The 19,814-nt window shown below is 44.5% G+C and overlaps 1 protein-coding gene across 4 annotated transcripts in view; it reads right to left on the reverse strand.

Annotated features, from left to right (window-relative positions):
* Positions 1-17,574, reverse strand: part of CRMP1 (collapsin response mediator protein 1) — a 57,427-nt gene extending 39,853 nt beyond the window's left edge. Inside the window, exon 1 of one of the 4 annotated variants that reach the window (XM_005300269.5) lies at positions 16,621-17,574. In XM_005300269.5, the coding sequence (XP_005300326.1) occupies positions 16,621-16,995 (375 nt within the window). In that variant the 5' untranslated portion in view covers positions 16,996-17,574. Of the gene's footprint in view, positions 1-1,397; positions 1,650-13,806; positions 14,327-14,540; positions 14,681-16,620 lie in introns of those variants that run through there. The other 3 variants (XM_065598225.1, XM_005300270.5, XM_065598226.1) reach the window with 3 other exon arrangements.
* Between the last annotated feature and the right edge of the window lie 2,240 nt (positions 17,575-19,814).

A 19,814-nucleotide genomic window follows, 5' to 3' on the forward strand; every position in this document is an offset into this window, starting at 1 on the left:
AACCCAGAAGGAACAGGCAAGGACAATAAGAATTATTTTCTTTCAGTAAAAGCTACATAATACAGTAATTTGTAACAAAAAACTATGCAGACCTCAATTCTGCAAAACACTTAACCATCTGGGTCCCACTTTATCTTAAGATTTCACGTATAGTTTATAAAGGGTTAATAAATGATTAATAGGATGTCACAGATGTGTTACAGACATGAGTAGCCTGTGCTACAGATGGTTCTAAGTGAACCTTGGTAGAGAGAGGTCATTCCATTTTGCAGAGTATTTAGATATTTTGGAATTTGGTTTCATTCTCCTTCAGAAAGAAAACTAAAAAAAATTTTGATATTCTCTGTGTACGGAAACGGTGCCCTGACTCCTGGGCAATCTACCAGATGGACTGCCCCAGAGCCATGGACCCTGGAAAGCCCTGCCCGTTCCTGACTCGCAGGCACTCTGCATTCTCCCTGGAAGCACAAGGAGCCAGAGCCCAGCTGCTGAGGAGCGGAGCCGGCAAGATGGCAGGAACGAAGGTAGGATTGATGGAACCCTGCCTGGTTTCCACTGGAATTTTGTCAAAATCGAACTCTCTCTGCAAACAAATCAGCCAATTCTGATGACAAAATATTGAGTTGGAATTGAACACATCTGTAGAAAGTGTTACAGATTGTTACAGAGTTGCACAGGTCAATGGGTTGCTTAAAACCTCTATTAATATTTGTTAACCCTTTATAAACGATTTATGAATGGAACCTTAATATAAAGTGTGACCAATGTGTGAAACTGCCATCCCTATTCAGCAAAGTACTTAAGCACATGCTTAAAGTTAAACACATACTGAAGCGCTTTGCTGAATCAAGACCAGAGAAAACAATGAACAATACGGTTTCAGAGTAGCAGCCGTGTTAGTCTGTATCCGCAAAAAGAACAGGAGTACTTGTGGCACCTTAGAGGCTAACAAATTTATTAGAGCATAAGCTTTCGTGGACTACAGCATCCGAAGAAGTGGGCTGTAGTCCACGAAAGCTTATGCTCTAATAAATTTGTTAGTCTCTAAGGTGCCACAAGTACTCCTGTTCTTTTTAATGAACAATACATATCCCTCTGATCATCCTGTCTACTTCCCTTTTATGTCGTATCCTGCTCCCTCTTCTTTCCCTTCTACATTGTAAACTGCTCTCCCTCCCTTCATCTGCCTCTGTCCTTTCTACTGTAAACTCTTCAGGGCAGGCAATGTCTCTTGTTGTACAATGCCTTGTACAATGCGGGCCTCAAACCTTAACTGGGGCCAGCATGCACTAACACAATAGAAATAATAAATAATACATTAGAGTCTATGCTCAGGAGGAGACAACAGTGTAAAGAGAGACTGCCACTGTTTAGAAAATATTCAAATAGTGAGTTACCTGACCCCAGGCTTGTGAGCCACAGGGAGCTCTTCAGAGTCCAGGGTATGTCAGAGCCCTGCTCAGCCGCAATTTTAGGCAAACTGAGTCAAATGTTGCTCAACAGACATGAAGCAGCCTGGAGAACATTAGTGGGAGACTATGTGGGAACAGCCGAGAGCTACCTCACACATGCTGGGAGGGCAAAAGCAAGGTGCAGGCATCCACCCTTCTTCCAAGCTGCCAGGAACAAGGGGGAAGACCTGCCAGCATCTGGAAGGTGGAAGGAGAAAGATGAAAAGGAGATATTACGCTTAAGGGAGAGGTCCAAAATGATAACAAAGCAAAGTACTGTATTGACCTGAGATTGTACCAATATTAACCTATCTAAAGCTAAAGCCTCTCTCAGTTACACCAGAGATGTGGGATAGCTCCACTGAAATCAGTGCAATTACTCTGCATTTACACTGGTGGAATCAAAAGAAGAATTAGTCCCTAAGTATTCCTACTTCACCCATCACTGCAATATCAGTGATGATATGGTCACAACAACGTTACATGGTCATCCCCTCACACAATATGGTGCAAACCTAACAACAGCTCAACATGCAGCGCTTATCTGACGGCTCCCGGCATCTCCATTTTATGAGTGCATGACTCTCCAGCTCTTCACGGCTGAGCTCCCTGCTGTATATCACACAGCACTTATATACTACGGACAGCCATCTACTTATATATCCTTTGCAGCATTTTCCTGGTGATTTTTGCTAATCACAGCCTAGCTTCTCCTGCTTTAATCTGCCAGTAAAGCCACAGAGCTTAGTCTGTGACAACACAGCAATTATCATGGCAACAGAAGGAGATGTCACAAAGTCAGCATCATTCGCTGCAGGATCATGCAGGAGGAGGGGCTGTCTGTGCAGAGAAAGCCGGCTGTTATCCAGATACTACTATTGTCTGCACGGTATCAGAAAGAACAAATATCTGTAGGCTGGAGACTGATGCTTTTTGTACAAAGGTCCTTTCTGACAAGTCTGACACAATCTATACACACGTCTTTTTAGGCATGGAAATGTATTTCCATATACCCACAAACGACAAAATACCTGGTAGAGATAAGAGATAGGTCTGAACCCACCCCTAATGTTCAAAATCTAAACCCCGCTCCAGTCCTGAATTTTGCAAATGGCTCCCTGTAGTTTTAATGGGATAATCCAAAAAAAAAAAAAAATCTCTGGATCAGTATACCACCAAGCTTCGGGTTATTGGAAAATCAGATTCAAATGTTATGGTGGGATGTACACAAGAAAGTCAAAAGCCATCTGTCTTCATATCCACCTTTTCTGCTCTGAGCTAGGAGGTGATCTTTTAAAAAAATATAGACATCAAAATATGAACAAATATTTTACACCAAAGTTTCTTAGTCTGCTACTGAAATTACTGAGGAATTAAAGTACCATCCCCCAACATGAAATGTTCTAATGGGTTATCATGGCTAATTAATGTACTGTGTCCAATGAAAATAGTGCAGCAATACATCAGAGTGAATTGACACATTGTCTACTTTATTCATTCCAATCATATCATAACTGCAACCACACCCAAATCCGTACAAAATGGAGAGAGAGTTAAGAAAAGTGAAAATTTGCCTGAGTCGTTCTATGCCTAAGAGTCAATGAGACAGTAAAATGTTTGCTTTAGTGTCTGCACAGAAAGTACCTCTAGTATTGTATTTGTACTTTTGTTCCATGTGTGGAACACCCACTGAAGTATTAAGTCTCCAGAGTCAAATAAACCAGACATCCTTTTTTAATTAAGTACAGTTACTTTAGCTACATTAGAACAACAACAACATAACAAAACCAAATCAAGCTAGCACAATGAACAGGTCCAGAACCATTTCATTCTTGGCTTCAGTCTTTAGCTCCTGTTCCAGCCGCAACCAGTGCCAATTGATCAAGTCTTTTGAAATGACTCCCAACCACAATATTCCAGACCCCAAAAGTGGCCACGCCCAGGGCCAAATTAATCTCTCTTGTAATACTGCTGACTTTAGTGGAGTTATACCAGAGATAAACCTGACTCCCAGTCACCACAATTCTTAAAGTTCCACTGCTGACAATGGAGAGTTTACACCCAAATCTCAGGTAGCATATGTCCCTTAATATGACTATGTATCTTGCCCTGAACTGTAATCAGAAACTGTCTTTTCTGTGTTCCAAATCCACTTGTATTTCCAATTCACTGCCTATGAATGTGTGTGATTTGAGAGAGGTGAGGCTGACGGTAATAAAATTGAGAAGTATTAGGCTTCAAACACATGCCTCTTTGCTCCTTTAACATCTCCAGAAGTAGAATACTCTGCCATTAAGCCTTTAAAATATCTCTGGCTCCTCTGTTTTAGAGGGAAGATACATAAGCTAATATTTGTGTTTTCCTTGACTAACAGAACATCAACAATAAAAACTGCTTGGATTAATATTGGCTAGGGGTAGGTTTTCCCATTGAAAGCCCCACACCTCTTTGTGCCTTTGAAAAAAATCTCCCCCTGGAAAGTTATTTCCCTAACAGACAATATACAGAAGAGCTTTCCCCCCCCCACCCCGAACATGGTCAGTTTTAACACCGGACGTATTAAGTTATGATTAAGCAGTTTTGGTTTTAGCAAGGTGAAGGAGAGGATTTCAAAATATTAGCAGCAAATGAAGAAAGCCATTCTTCCCAAGCATGTGTGTCCTTCTGGAAACGATCAAAGAAAGCCTGTAAATGGGATTCCACAAAGGATTGTCTGTTTCAAAACTTTAAAATATCTCAATTTCTAAACAGCATTCTTCTCTCTTTGGAATCTTCATGACCACATTATATTGGAATATTAATCTTCATTGGAAGTAATATTTTAGCTAGTGTGAACACCGAATTAGCTAAGGACCTAGCTTATAACTCATTTATATCCTTGAGGCATCATTTCTGCTAGCACCCAATGGACTTACCTGCCCAGACGCTTTTAAGCCTATTCTTTTAACAAATTTATTCTTATATATAGTAATTCATTTAGGAGGGATTTCGTCAAATGTAGCAATGCCATAGCTTGGTGCGCAGCCAAGTTCATTCATGTTTATTGGTTTAAACAATTTGATGTTCCTTTTGTTTCTCCTTTGGGGACCTAGCTATTTATTCATCTAGAAAATCTCATTCCTTTATCATGCAGTGTAAAAGGGTTACACTGTAAATACCAAACCTGTGTAAATTTCTTCACAATAAATGCCATCTTTTCATTGCTTTAGCAATATCAATAGTGTAGGCACCTCACATGCTTTATTCTGGCAAAACAATATGCATTGGAGTCAGTGGAAGAATCACCGGAGTATGGACTGGAGGATGCAGCACTAAATGTGTTCCACTGGCTGTCATTATATTTGCCTCCTGGGTTATAAATTTCCATTATGACAATTAAACTTGAATTTCCAAATCTCAACAGGCTAGTCCCGGAAATGTCTCATCCCAGAGGAAAAAAAAAATAACAGCAACCCAGCACAGCTAGTTCATGTTGTAAACCACAGAATCAAAGATCAAATTTACTAATGCTTTTTTTGGAAGCATGCATCGGGCCAGAAGAACAAATTTGGCCCTGGTGTGGAGTTGCACCGGTCTGAATTTGACTCACAATATGATGGGTGTTCAATGGCCATTCTGGCAAAGAAGTTAGTAGCTCATGGCCACAGAAAGAAGACCATTCCATTAGATACCCTGGTTTGTCCCATCGAGAGCTTTGGAGAGCCAGTGAATTTGAATGAGATTCAATGTAGCGACTAGACCATTGGGCAATGTGTTTGCAGCAATTTATAATGCTTAATTGGGGGCCACTCCCTGTTGAACTAACCGGAGCATCTTCAAAGCTCCTACATTCAAACCCAAGTACAGTGCATCACAGTAATCAAAGCTAGAGCTCATGAATGCATGGGAATTCAAAGCCCGGTGCTGGTCAATCTGGATGAGGCTAAATCTCTTGAATAGCCACAGATGGAAGAAGGCATTTCTGGGCACTGTCAACTGGGTATCCAATAGCAGAAAGGGCTCCAGAAGGACCTCCTTGTTTCTAACAAATCACAGGTAATATGCCTTTGTTGGATGGTGATGTTTAGTATTAGCCAATCCTTCTAAACATTTTTCCCCTTCGCTCCAGCATCATCTCCAGCTTTAACGTCAGTCAGTTCACCTTTATCCAAGCACTGATCTCACTTAGCTAGTTAGTGTATGTGTAGTGCAGGAGTCTATCTCCAGTGGAAAAGTTAGTTTAAAAAAGGCTCAGGTGCTTTTACCACCATGTCATCTAACCCTGCACCAGCACTAGAACAATGGTGAGAAGCTATGAAATTGTTAGCATAGAAACGGCCTTAAATCTCTGGGAGATGGTGCTGACATTGGAAGTGAATTAAATGTATTGTTGGGTGTTCGCATATTGCTGGCATCTCAGGCGATGGCATCTTACAATCTCTCCTAGCATCTTAGGCATGGTGTCTTACAGTCTCCCCTAGCAGTTTTACAGATACTAAATACAAACAGGAAGAAGATACCCAGGAGGGAGAGGAGTTATTTAAGTTAAGTGCCAATGTGGACACAAGAACAAATGGATATAAACTGGCCTTCAACAAGTTTAGGTTTGAAATTAGATGAAGGTTTCTAACTATCAGAGGAGTCAAGTGCTGAAACAGCCTTCCAAGGGGAGCAGTGGGGGCAAAAAACCTAACTGGCTCAAAGACATATTTTGATAAGTTTATGGAGGGGATGGTATGATGAGACTGCCTGCAATGGCATGTAGTCGATCTGCAACTGCTAGCAACAAATATCTCCAAATCGCTGGTGATAGGACAATAGATGGGCTCTGAGTTACAGAGAATTCTTTCCCAGGTGTCTGGCTGGTGGGTCTTGCCCACACGTTCAGGGTGTAACTGATCACCATAACTGGGGTCAGGAAGGAATTTTCCTGCCGGGTCAGATTGGCAGAGACCCTGGGGCTTTTTCACCTTCCTCTGCAGCATGAGTCACTTGCAGGTTTAAACTAGTGTAAAGGGTGGATTCTCTGTAACTTGAAATCTTTAAATCATGATTTGAGGACTTCAGTAACTCAGCCAGAGGTTCTATTACAGGAGTGGGTGGCTGAGGTTCTGTGGCCTGCGATGTGCAGGAGGTCAGACTAGATGATCATGATGGTCCCTTCTGACCTTAAAGGCTATGTGTCTAAGATAGAGCCTTATGGAAGTCTGCAATTTACCCATCTTGATCACCAGTTTGAGAGGACTGTGTCACCAAAAAGAAAAATACCGACCATGCTATTGTGATCTCTCTCCAGGATTATTGTAACCTGTTTCTCTCAAGCCTGCTTGCCTCTCAGCTCTGCTCACTTCAATCAATTCTGTTACATCTAAAATTATCTTCTTTGCCCACTGTTATGAACATCTTCCTCTGTTGGCTTCCTATCTCATTTGCATCAAGATCAAACTTCCCCTGATATATCTCACCTCTTGTCTCCTATTATACCCCATACTACACCCCCATACATTACATTCTACCAGCTCCACCTGCATCTCAGAACCCTTTATCTCCTCCCACTGATGACTCCAGGCCACTGTTTGGGCCACTCCTTTCTTCTGGAAGAGATCCTCATTTCTAATAGATTAAGAAACCTCTCCTCTCTTACTGGTCCTGCCTCAACCCTCACTTCTCGTGGCTAGCCGTCCACCACCCACTGCACACCCTTCTTTGTTCTCCTGTTAACTGAGCTCAAATGACAACATGAAATAATTTAAAATGTAAATAAATCTTTGAACTAAATGACTCGTGTGGCACTTTGCTGGTGTGTTACATCTCTTTTGCCTGTATTTTGTATATTTAAACTGGCAGCTCATCTGGACTGGGACCTGGTCTTCCTACATGCCTGGAAAATGCCAAGCACTATGGAAACACACAAAATTAACTAAGGGGGATCTGACAGAGGTCTATAAAATCGTGACTGGTGTGGAGAAAGTAAATAACACAAGAACTAGGGGTCACCAAATGAAATTAATAGGCAGCAGGTTTAAAACAGACAAAAGGAAGTATTTCTTCACACAACACACAGTCAACCTGTGGAACTCTTTGCCAGAGTATGTTGTGAAGGCCCAGACTATAAGAGGGTTCAAAAAAGAACTAGATAAATTCATGAAGGATAGGTCCATCAATGGCTATTTGCCAGGATGGACAGGGATGGTGTCCCTAGCCTCTGTTTGACAGAAGCTGGGAATGGGTGACAGGGGATGGATCACTTGATGATTACCTGTTGTGTTCATTCCCTCTGGGGCACCTGGCATTGGTCACTGTTGGAAGACAGGATACTGGCTAGATGGACCTTTAGTCTGACCCAGTATGGCCGTTCTTATGTTCTAAATTTAATAATGAACAGCAAACAATGATAGATGTTTCAGTGCTTCATCACATCATGGCAGAGACCCTGATTCCCCAACACTATCTGGAGCTTCATCCTGCACAGAAGAGGTGTAGATTGTGATGTGTACAAGCACCAGGTCAAAAGTGATGGGCAGGAGCATGTATTCAAGAGAACTCAATCTTACTTTAATGAGAGTGCAGCTGCATAGTCAACACATGATTCCTGCTAGAACACAAGAAAAGTCTAAGAAGGGAACATGTAGCTAACTGTCCTATTCGCATGAGGAGGATCATGATTAAGCAGATTTCCACTTGGACTCCTGGCCCATTCCCTGCCCCTTCTTTACTCTGCACTCAAGAACAACAGGGTGAGAGCCCACTAAGGGCTTGGATTTACTTCCACTCAGTGCGTAAGTTTATTTGCACCAACTTTCATCCTCTGCTTACAGCTGCACAGAAACACAACCATGCTGCACTCCCTGCTGTACCCCATGAAAAAGGCTTAGTGTCATTATTTATTATTTTATAGACCCAGAAGTTTACTAGGTGTTTCAAAGAAGATAGAAAGACAGAGGCCCAGAGCCACAAAAGATATTTAGGCTCCTAACTTCCATCAACTTCAATGGAAGTTAGGAGCCTAAGCACAATTTTGGATGGGGGTTGAGTCCCTGCCCAAAAGTGCTTGCAATCCAATGGCTGGATTCTGCCACCCTTACACTGGGTAGCACCATACCTCACCAGTAATTTCACTTATGAGACACAACAAATGAGAGAGATGAATAGTAGGAAAGGGACAGAGAGAAAGGGTGAAGGTGACACGATGCTCACATGGTCCCTGCATTTCGGCATGTGCACAACATTGTGGTTCAATTCAGAGTTCATTTTTAAAAATATGTATAAAATAGGGCTGTTGATTAATCGCAGTTAACTCACACGATTAACAAAAAAAATTATCACGATTAATCGCAATTTTAATCGCACTGTTAAACAACAGAATACCAATTGAAATGTATTAAATATTTTTGGATGTTTTCTACATTTTCAAATATATTGACTTTAATTACAACACAGAATACAAAGTGTATACTGTTCACTTTATATTATTTTTGATTACAAATATTTGCACTGTAAAAATAATTAAAAAGTATTTTTCAATTCACCTCATACAAGTACTATAGTGCAATCTCTTTATCGTGAAAGTGCAACTTACAAATGTAGGGTTTTTTTGTTACATAACTATGCTCAAAAACAAAACACTGTAAAACTTTAAAGCCTACAAGTCCACTCAGTCCTATTTCTTGTTCAGCCATGCACTAAGACAAACACATTTGTTTACATTTACGGGAGATAATGCTGTCCGCTTCTTATTTACAAGGTCACCTGAAAGTGAGAACAGTTGTTCACGTGGCACTTTTGTAGCCAGCACTGCAAGGTATTTACGTGCCAGATATGCTAAACATTTGTATGCCCCTTCATGCTTTGGCCATCATTCCAGAGGACATGCTTCCATGTTAATGACGCTCGTTAAAAAAAATAATGCGTTAAATTTTTGATTGAACTCCTTGGGGGAGAATTGTATGCCTCCTGCTCTGTTTTACCCACATATTTCATGTTATAGCAGTCTCGGATGATGACCCCAACACATGTTGTTTGTTTTAAGAACACTTTCACTGCACATTTGACAAAATGCAAAAAAGGTACCAATGTGAGATTTCTAAAGATAGCTACAGCCCTCAACCCAAGGTTTAAGAATCTGAAGTGTCTTCCAAAATCTGAGAGAGGCGAGATGTGGAGCATTCTTTCAGATGTCTTAAAGAGCAACACTTTGATGTGGAAACTACAGAACCCGAACCACCAATGAAGAAAATCAACCTTCTGCTGGTGGCATCTGACTCAGATGATGAAAATGAATATGCATTGGTCCGCACTGTTTTGGATCCTTATCAAACAAAACCTATCATCAGCATGGACACATCGTCTGGAATGGTGGTTGAACCATGAAGGGACATATGAATCTTTAGCGCATCTGGCACGTAAATATTTTGTGACACCGGCTACAACAGTGCCATGAGAATGCCTGTTCTCACTATCAGGTGACATTGTGAACAAGAAGTGGACAGCATTATCTCCTGCAAATGTAAACAAACTTGTTTGTGTGAGCAATTGGCTGAACAAGAAGTAAGACTACATTCATGATAAAGAGATTCCACTATACTATTTGTAATGGGATAATTGAAAAAATACTATTTATTTTGTTTTTTTACAGTGGAAATATTTGTAATCAAAAATAAATATAAAGTGACCACTGTACACTTTGTATTGTGTTGTAATTAAAATCCATATATTTGAAAATGTAGAAAACATCAAAAAATTTTAAATAAATGGTATTCAATTATTATTAAACAGCACGATTAATCGTGCATTTAATCACGATTAATTATTTTAATCGCTTGACAGCCCTAGTATAAAAATAAGGAAGGAACAAAAAGAGATTTTAAGATTTTCACACATTTATTGTGGGCATCACAGAAGAGGTGAATTTTCAGGAGAGATTAAAATGAGAAGAGGGCATTGGCTTGGCAGATTAAACTAGACTTGTTCCATACAAAGGGAGAAGCATGAAAGAAAGACATGGAGAGGTTCATGGGAGAAATGGATGAAGAGGGCATCAAAGCTGGTATTGCAAGCAGTGAGCGGGAGTCAGGGAGCAACACAGTAAGAGGCAAAGTCAGACAAGTAGGGAATAGCAAAATTATTTCCCTTGTCAGCTCCTGGTGAGTGTTCTATAGGTAACTACAATTGTGCTAGGTTTCAGAGTGATAGTTGAGCTGATTTCGAGTCTCTGCCATGACTGGTCAGACTGAGAATGTTTCTTGGTTCTTCAACAAGGATACATATACAGGGGTGCTGGAACTAGAAGTGATAGGGTGGAGCAGCACCCTCTGGCTTGAAGTGGTTTCCACCATATACAGTGTTTGCAGTTTGGTTCAATGGCTCTCAGCTATCCCACTATACAAATTGTTCCAACACGACTGTACGTGTATAATACACACGTAGAGCCTGATGTTTCAGTTCTGACCATGGAAAACTCCCTCTGAAGTCAGTGGAAGTTTTGTCTGAGTAATGATTGTAGATATGGCCTTTGGTGATGCACTTCAATCACGTACTGGGAACAACAGCAAAACATTTCCCAAAACTGGAATCTTTGACAATTGACTAAACATAGCCAACTCAACCCCCCCCCTTCCCCCGCCAGCTGTTGGTACAATATAGGATGCTGAGGCCTGCCTCTGCTGTGCTTGCACATCCAGAATTCCTTCTGACTTCTGTGGGAGTTTGGGGCACATGATTAGTACATCAGACAACAGTATTGAAAATCCACTGCAAAATCTTCAGTAAGCAAGATTAAGGATCAAACTGGACTTCCCCAATAGCAAAACTCCAATTGATTCAATGAGAACAGAGCTGGTGGGTCCAAAAGATCAGGAAAAAAAAGTTGGAGATCCTATCAAGGGTGGTTTTGGTTGATCTTTTTGTTTGATATTTTGCAATGAGTTCATTCATTATGTTTAATAAGAGCCCTGGAGGCTTGAAGCTGCAAAGTGTTTCTTTACCAATGTTTCCCTTTCACTCATTCACTAATGTAGAGTTTGTCTTATGGGCTGTGTTACTGTTATAAAGACAGACACAGAAACCTCCTGTTAGGCTGTAGACTCTTCTGGGACAGGAAATGTACACACTACACAATATACAGAGCCAAGACTATTTGTCTGATTTGCTTTTTTTTCCCCCGAGGGGAAGAGTAAGGGACAGAAACTTAAAAAATGAAAAGGTAGTTCAAGTTCTGGGTCTGCCAACTTTGGCTATGTTCTTTTTGTCTTTAATTTGGTCACAAAAACAGCACTGGTAGTAATGGATATACATGTGGAAAGAATTGGGCACAATCCATATCTGGGACTCTCCTTCCTTGTTCTTGATTATTTTGTCCTAAGACAACAGGAAATAGTGAAAGCTGAAGAAGTTATAACACTGTGGATTTAGAGGCAAACATCTCATTCAGTTCTTCTAGTTTCTTTCTTTACTCAAAATTGGATAGTGCACTATTGTTGCTGGGCATACATTTACATTAAAGTAGCATCTTAAAGCCCCAACCAAGATTGGCTCCCCTTTGTGGTAGGCAATATACACACACTTAGCAGAGACGGTCCCTGCTTGGAACAGTTTACAGTCTAGACAGAAAAAGGATGGAGGGAAAACAGAGGCAAAGTGAACTGCCCTCCGAAGAAGTGGGCTGTAGTCCACGAAAGCTTATGCTCTAATTTGTTAGTCTCTAAGGTGCCACAAGTACTCCTGTTCTTTTTACAGAAGGTTTGTGACAGATGGAAACAGAACATAGGTCTCTGGACTTCCAATCCAATGCCCTGGTCACTAGACCACACTGCCTCTCAATAATTTGACACACCAGTAAGCAGCTGGGCACTGAAGAAGTCACGCATCCCTTTATGGCATTTAAAAAAACAACTTTTGAAATATTTTAAATCCTTGTAAGCTCTGAAGTGCTTGCAAGTGTTGCAACACCGGCTGAAATAATGTCTAGCAATGTTCCCGCAGTGAGAGCTGCTTAACAAGTTTTCACACCTCCTTGTCAACCCATCCTTTATCAATTAAGATCTTGCATTAGAAGCTGGCCAGTTTCCAGGATACCTGAGCTCTGCTCACTCCCCAATAAAAGCCCAAAGAAATGGAACCTAGTTAGAGCACCTCGACTTCTGCCTTTTATCTCTTCCCATGTGATGCTGCAGCATGGAACCAACTTACACCATTGGATCCTATATGGCTCTAATAAATAAATTTCTGCCAAAAACGGGGGTGGGGGCTTTTGTGTCTGTAAGTGATGTTTCTGAGTCAGACTCTGTGTCCTTTGGTGGAGGGCGTTGGTCTTGTGAAAGAATCAAAATGGTCGAATACACCAAGGAGGTTACCCTCCTCCCTACAGTTTATGTGAAGCTTTGTTTATTCTTTATGCTCAGCCATCACTGTATCTCTGAGGGAAACAATATGCAAGATCAAAGCACCCAGATGCCTTTTGCAGGAAAACCATCCTGCAAATGGATGCAAACGGCCAGCTCAAGGTCCCCGAGAATTGCGATTAACTCTTTGACTCCTGATCTCTTTGGTAATATTGTTCTCAGGGATCTATTAATAGCACTGAGAGGTGTTGGCTCTCTCTCATCATGGCGCTCTTTAGGTTTCCACATTTTTTAATTCACTATTGGCTTGTTACCCTTCCGATTCCCGCCCCCCCCCCCCCATCAGTTTTTTTGCTCTGGATGCAATATGTAATTTCTCTCTCTACGTGCGCTGGGGATGTGCTGGGGCTTTCCGAGGCATTGTGCTTGCTGCCCGGGTCCCCTCCCTCTTTTGTTCTGCTTCACATCAGTTGCTGACTCTCCCCAAGTCTATCACCTTAGCAAGAACCGCTGTCGTTTCAGCGCCAAGCACACAACCCCCCAGACATCTTTTAATGTACTGACCCCACACACACACACACACCCTGCGCAGATCCAGGGGAGGAAAAGGGGCAATAAAGCCGCTGATCTCCCCAAGACAGACCTGCCACCACCCCCGCCCCCCCAGAAACCCACTGCGATTATTACCAACCGAGCGAGCACACACACACACAGCGCAGGGTCCGGGCTGGGGGGGGGGGGAGATAAGAGAGAAGGGGAATTCTCCCTTTCCCCTGCCCGCCGCTCGGTGGGGGGTGGGTACTCCCTCCAGCATAGCCGCTCTCGATCCGAATGAACCCTGCTTCGTTGCCATGCTGTAATATGCCCTCGCCCTGAAATCAACCAGCCGCCATAACAGACCATCTATTCCCACCCCCCGGGATCCCTGATTGCTCAGCGCCCTGGCGCAGCGGCAATGCCCCCTCTCCGCCCTGGGGTTCCCGGGTAACCCCCTCACCCCACTCCCGGGCCGACTCCGGGCCCTGGGCTCCGCTTACCGTTATGTGGGGGATGCTCTTCTTGCCCTGGTAAGACATGCTGCCTCCTGTGAGCCCCGCGCGCACCACGCACCCCGGGAACAGCACAATGCAGAGATACGGGGGGAGGGGGGAAGCTATTCAATGGAGGCAGCGTTTCCTTCCCGGGAAAGGCAAATCTAGCCCCCTTTTTTCTGTGGCAATAACACAGGGGCGCGTCTCCCCGAGGGAGTTGGCCAGAGCTCCGTGCAGCGGCTGCAGCAGCGCCCTCCCGGCTGCAGAGCGGAGCAGGATTCGCTCGGCGCAACCCAGGAAGCGTTTCCTTTCCCTTCTGTCTCTTCCCCCCCTCCCCAACCCATCAATCCATCTGTGGCCTCCAATACCGGGGCTGGAAAACACCGTGCCCCCACCTAGCACCGGGCCGAGCCCGAACGCTTGCTCTCCCCGAGACCGCGTCTCTGGCTGTATTTCTACCAGGGCTGGGACAAAGCACCGCTGCCCCGGCTGTCACACCGTGTGAATGTCCCCTCCCTGTCTGCACCGATAACGGGCGAGAGACCCAGGGAAAAGCACACTGCAGCGCAGATGGGCTAGAACAGGTGGAATTCACGTGGTTCTCCCTCATTGCAGAGAACTCAGCAGATTGCTGATTGAAGCCTCTCCTTTCCCGTATTTCACCTACATTGTTCCCCTAATGGCTGCTGAAGGCTCCTAAAGGGACCAGATTAAGGGAAGTCAAAGGCTCAGACACTGACCCAAAGTTTGAATCCTTCCAGAAGCCCTTCCATAAAATGAGGTCTGGATCTATGCCAGCATTAAATTGCACCGAGTCATTTTTAAAGTCAGGACACCTCCCTGACACTTTATCACTTTTCCACTGAAATCTGGCTTCAGTGCTTAAAGTTCCAGCCCAGGCTGATGGAGGTGGAGGTGGAGATGGGGGTGTGTAGGGACTGGGTATTGCTGCAGGTTCTCCTCCCCTCTTCCCACGCCATCTTCCCCTCCCCCTCCCCTTCAGGAAAGCCAACACATTACTAATCTGCAATCACATAAATACATAATTCCTGGGCAAGTTGCCTGATGTGTGCAATTTTAAATAGGAGGCAGAACTCAGGAGGGAAGAGTACAAAGCACATGCAATGAGGCACCATCCCAGTGCAGGGAGGATTATTATTTTGACATAAAGTTGAGGTAATTAATAGGAAATAGACAGGGAAGGGATGACTGCAGCACAGCTGGGAGCCCTTTGCAATCAACCAAACCCCTATTCAGTATTTAGTGATTCCAGTTTTTCAAGTCACATATTTAATCTAACACAAAACTACCTCTAATGACCATTACCACCTTTATGCTCTGTCCTATGACTACAAACCAGGAAAGTGTACCAGATCCTGGCTCAAGACAAACAAAAGAGATTTTCGCTCCTAGGTTGTAAAAGAAAATAAATCTTATTGACAAATATTCTGGCTGTGTGTGTTAAAAGCCAAATGGGGTAAAAAGTAGAAGGGATTTATTTTTGTTTGTTTGGGGTGTATAGACATACATAGGTATGGAGATCAAATGTGTTCAGATGATCCACTTACCAAAGTGAGAAAATAACTGCAAAGGTCTATTTATTTAGAGAGGAAATAACATTATTATAATCTCCTAGGAAAACCAGTCTCCTGTGTGTTGTGATGTAGAGGTGTTTTATTTATGACCTCTGCCACAGGCTTGTATGCTACAGAAGTGGGATTACTCAGACTGCAAGAAGCTACTGGTTAGAGAACTCAACTGCATTTCTAATTTCCTAATTTATCTTGGTATAATCTTTGTCCTGCTCCAATGAGTGGGAGGAAAAATTGAAAATCGCTTACCACCACGGAAATAGAGGTCAACCAATTCAGAAATCAGGCCATTATCCAGTGCTTAGCTCAGCAGTACAGATAGACAATTATCGTTGCTTTAAAGGAAATGCCTGAACTTGGGACCCCATTCTGTTTGGCTACAGCTATAAACAATCTGCTAAGGATACCATGAAACCACAGGAAGATCCAGGTGGTTTGAGATCAGCAGTAACTGAGCAAATCTCACAATATAGACAGGACGGGGAGAGAGGTGGAGTTGGTGTATATAGAGGTGGGTGTGTTTGACTCATCAGGCCTTTTCCAGCGAAAGGAAAAGTGAAACTGACGGCTCCCAAATTAGGATAGGCCCCTCAGCTCAGAGATTTCAGTTTAGGACTGAGCTCCCGGCTTTGTTATGCTGGATGGCACCATCAAGACAGCCTTGTGGAATCTGTGCCAGCGTGTTTGTAGATTCTGAATACGGTCCCTTTTAAAGAGCCATTAAGGGTTTAGAACATTAAAGTGTGTGTGTTCCAAGCTAGATTGTACAGGAGCCCTTTGTAAGAAATATTTCCCTGGGAAAAACTGCCACGACCTCTGATTTTTTTTTTTTTTGATTATTTAGATTTTTAAAAAGAAGCCGAAGGAGTGACGTCCCATGCTTCAGAAGATGCGGTATTCCTGAGCCCTCTCGGGCTGCAGTAACAGCATCCTGGAGTATTTATTCTGCACATAGGCGACCTGCAATGCTGAGCCTAACCTGGGATATATGGCAGTTATGCTCAAACGGGTGATCCCTGCAATAGCCCTGGAGCTACCGGCAAGCCGCAGTAAAGCTCTGCAGCAGGGCTTGTGCTGCATAGGTTGGGAACCCAACACTCTTTGCTGTTGCAGTTGTGACACTCCTGATGCCGAGGGCTCGCTGGCGCTGTAGCCATGAATGGGTTCTCTCCCGCTGCCAGCGCTCGGTACCGAGACCCTGCCAGCCCCTGTCCTCCCCCCCCCTTACCTTCCCATTGTCCTGGCCCTGCAGCAGCTCTTTCCCCGTCGGGTATTTGATCTCGATGCCCGGGGTCTTGTCGTCCCGGTCCCCGGGGGAGCTGATCACGGAGCCGGAGACCTCGCTGACATCGCTGGCGGTCTCACTGTAATTGTCCCCACCATCCAGCATCATGTCGTGTCTGCTGCCGCTGCGCGGGGTCCGGGAGCCCTTCTTCCCCACGCTGTAGGCATCGAAGTCGATGGTTTTGTTCTCGTAGGCCCCCTCCACCGAGGCGAACATGCCCCCGTATTTCTGCCGGGGGGTCTGAGCCGTGGTGCCCGGCCTGGCCAGATACACGGGCAGGTCGTCTTCCTTGTTCCAGGTCCTCTTTCTCTCGGCCATTCTCGCTCTCTCCCAGGCTCTCTCCCTCCCCCCAGCTCCTCTGCACCTTCCACTACCGGGATCGGCTGCTGGCGACCATAAACACGAGTGAACTGATGCAGCAGCGCAGTGGCAGAGCTGGAGTTGGCTGGTGGGATCTGGGAGACGCAAGCCCCCCACTCGCGAAGAGAAATCTCACGGGGGGTTTCCAAACAGCCCGGGCAGTAGGCAGCACGTGAACTAAAGTACAAAGAGAACGGGGGAGAGGATGGCAGCGCTAGGCGATTGGAAAGCTCAGGGCGAATAGGAAAAGCACCGCACTAGCCCGCCAGTATAAAGAGCGGTCCAGGGGGAGGGGGAAACCCCTCTGGTGAACACCCCCCAACCTGTGCAAAACGGGCCCTTCCTGGCTACCCGCTGCAAAGATTGCAGATCCCCTGCCGCTGCCTGGCTCGCAGTGAAGCGCTGGGGATGGAGTTGCGCCCACCGACCCACCCACTCGCACTATCCGCTGTCTCCGGGGGACGATACCGCGGTGCTGCCGCACTTGGAGAGGCGAAGGCTTCCCAGCGAGGGGGTGGGGGAGTGTGCAATGGGCAAACCCACAGCAAAGCACCTGCTGACTCCTTCTTCTTTCAAAGGATCTGGACTTGGTGCCAGATCTCGCCGGGAAGCCTCGATCTTTGTAGCAACTTCGGGTTGGCTGCTGCTCCCTCCCCCACAGCAGAAGTTGGTCAATTGCAGCAGCGAAGATTGGCCTTCTGTGGCAATAGGTGCAGAGCAGGGGGGGAAACCCACGCACAGCTCCGGGTTCCTGAGCAGGGAGAGGAAAATCTGCTGCTCCTTTCGGCCGCTTCCCTGCTTCTCTCTGGTAGCAGCAGCAGCTGCAAAGGGAGGAGGGGGCGATATCCGCGCGCCCGGCCGCCGCTCGATCTCCCTGTCTAGCCTCAGCCTGGAGGCGGCGGTGGGTGAGACTGAAGCGTGCAGGGGAGGTAACCGCCGCGCCGCTGCTGCCTGCCTCTGACACGGAAGTAATAGCACCCGGCGCTGGTGCGAGCTGCACTGCAAATCCTCCCCGCCAGTAGCCCCCTGCAGGGAGCGGCCGCGACACTGCGCTAGGAGACTGCGCCTGCAAAACTGCCCCGGGGAAGTGGGCGGGGAGGGGAGCGGACAAAAGACTGGAGCGTTAGGAACAGAATAATGCACCGACTATCACTGCCCCAGGCTTCCCGCTGTCTGCAGCCAGAGCCGCGAGAGCCTGGCTGGGAGCTGTCCCTTCAGCACCTCAATGACCAACCTTGCTGCAGCCCCAGGCCTGTGCAAGGAAAGATTTACAGCCCAGTTGCACAACGGTGGTTGTTCTGCTGGTAGAGAAATAGACTTTGGATAGAATCTCACTGCAGTAAAGTGGACTTTCCCTAAACGAGCGTCTGTTCTTAAACCATACAGGAGTCTGAGTGAAAGAAAACAACAGGAAATACAACACAGGGCTGGCAAATAGGTAGACACACACACACAAATATTTGTAATAGAGTTGCGCCTTCTTATACCAAGGATGAATTGGGTCCATTATATTTAAATCACGACTAATCATTTCTTCTGATAACGATTTTTTAACTGCCATTGTAGTTAACAAGGAGTGAATTATGACCCCGATTTCCAAAACAAATTAGGGGACATTTTTGTAAAGCAGGCCAAGTTGAGCGACTGTCACTGCTTTATGTAGACTAGTTCAGAAAGTCTAGCTTTTACATCCTTAGGTAGATTTCAATTACAAATGTGGTTTAAAGCAAGTAACTTAAAACAATGATATTTTTCTGACAGTCAAAACTGTTTTCATAAACCTTGGAAATGCCCTTTGTACCGCAGCAGTTGCCTAAGGGATATTCTCTACCGCTCTGCACTTGCACAAAATGCTGCTGAGATTGATTAATAGGCTAAGTGAAGCTGAAGCATTTAATCAATCACAAAAGCTATTGATTGTTGGTATACAAGGAAACAATAAAAAGCAACAGAGAGTCCTGTGGCACCTTTAAGACTAACAGATGTATTGGAGCATAAGCATCCGACGAAGTGGGCATTCACCCACGAAAGCTTATGTTCCAATACATCTGTTAGTCTTAAAGGTGCCACAGGACTCTCTGTTGCTTTTTACAGATCCAGACTAACACGGCTACCCCTCTGACACAAGGAAACAATAGATATGTTTGCTATTATACAACAACCACAATACACTCACCCTTTAATTGTCTGAGGTCCTTAAAGCCATTCCTGGTGGGCCACAAACTGAAAACAATTGAGGATCAAACATTCTACAGGCCACAGGAGAAGTGGAAGAGTAGGGGTGAAACGATGCCTCCCCCCCCCATTGAAGTCAATGGTAGAAGTCCCCTAGGAGTCTGGGAAGGAAGTTAGTTCAGGTTAGTTAGTAACCTTCTCATACATACATTTCCATAAATTGAAAATGTATATGAAGTAGTGATATAACATACCAAGTCCAGATATAACATTTCAAAGGAATTTCTCTCCTGGACACTCTGATTTTTGCTCTCTTGGACTTATCAGTAACACTGGGAAATTGGCTAGATTGTTTGTATAACTGGTGCTGGGATGTTAACTACTGATGGTTAACTAACTGATTGTTGTGACAATCACAGTGGGAAGGAGTGAGATAGTTAGACACAAATACTCCTATCTTTTCAGAGCTGGCTTTCATAAGAGTTGCATCATCTATTAACCCCCATGCTATAAAATATATATCCTGTAAGGATTTCACAGGTTTGTAAGGAAATAATTAAAATTATTTCTAGGCTGTGACTTACTGAAATCCTTCTCTTGTA

The sequence above is a fragment of the Chrysemys picta genome, chromosome 5 (assembly GCF_011386835.1).
Source record: "Chrysemys picta bellii isolate R12L10 chromosome 5, ASM1138683v2, whole genome shotgun sequence".
Taxonomy (NCBI): Eukaryota; Metazoa; Chordata; order Testudines; family Emydidae; genus Chrysemys; species Chrysemys picta.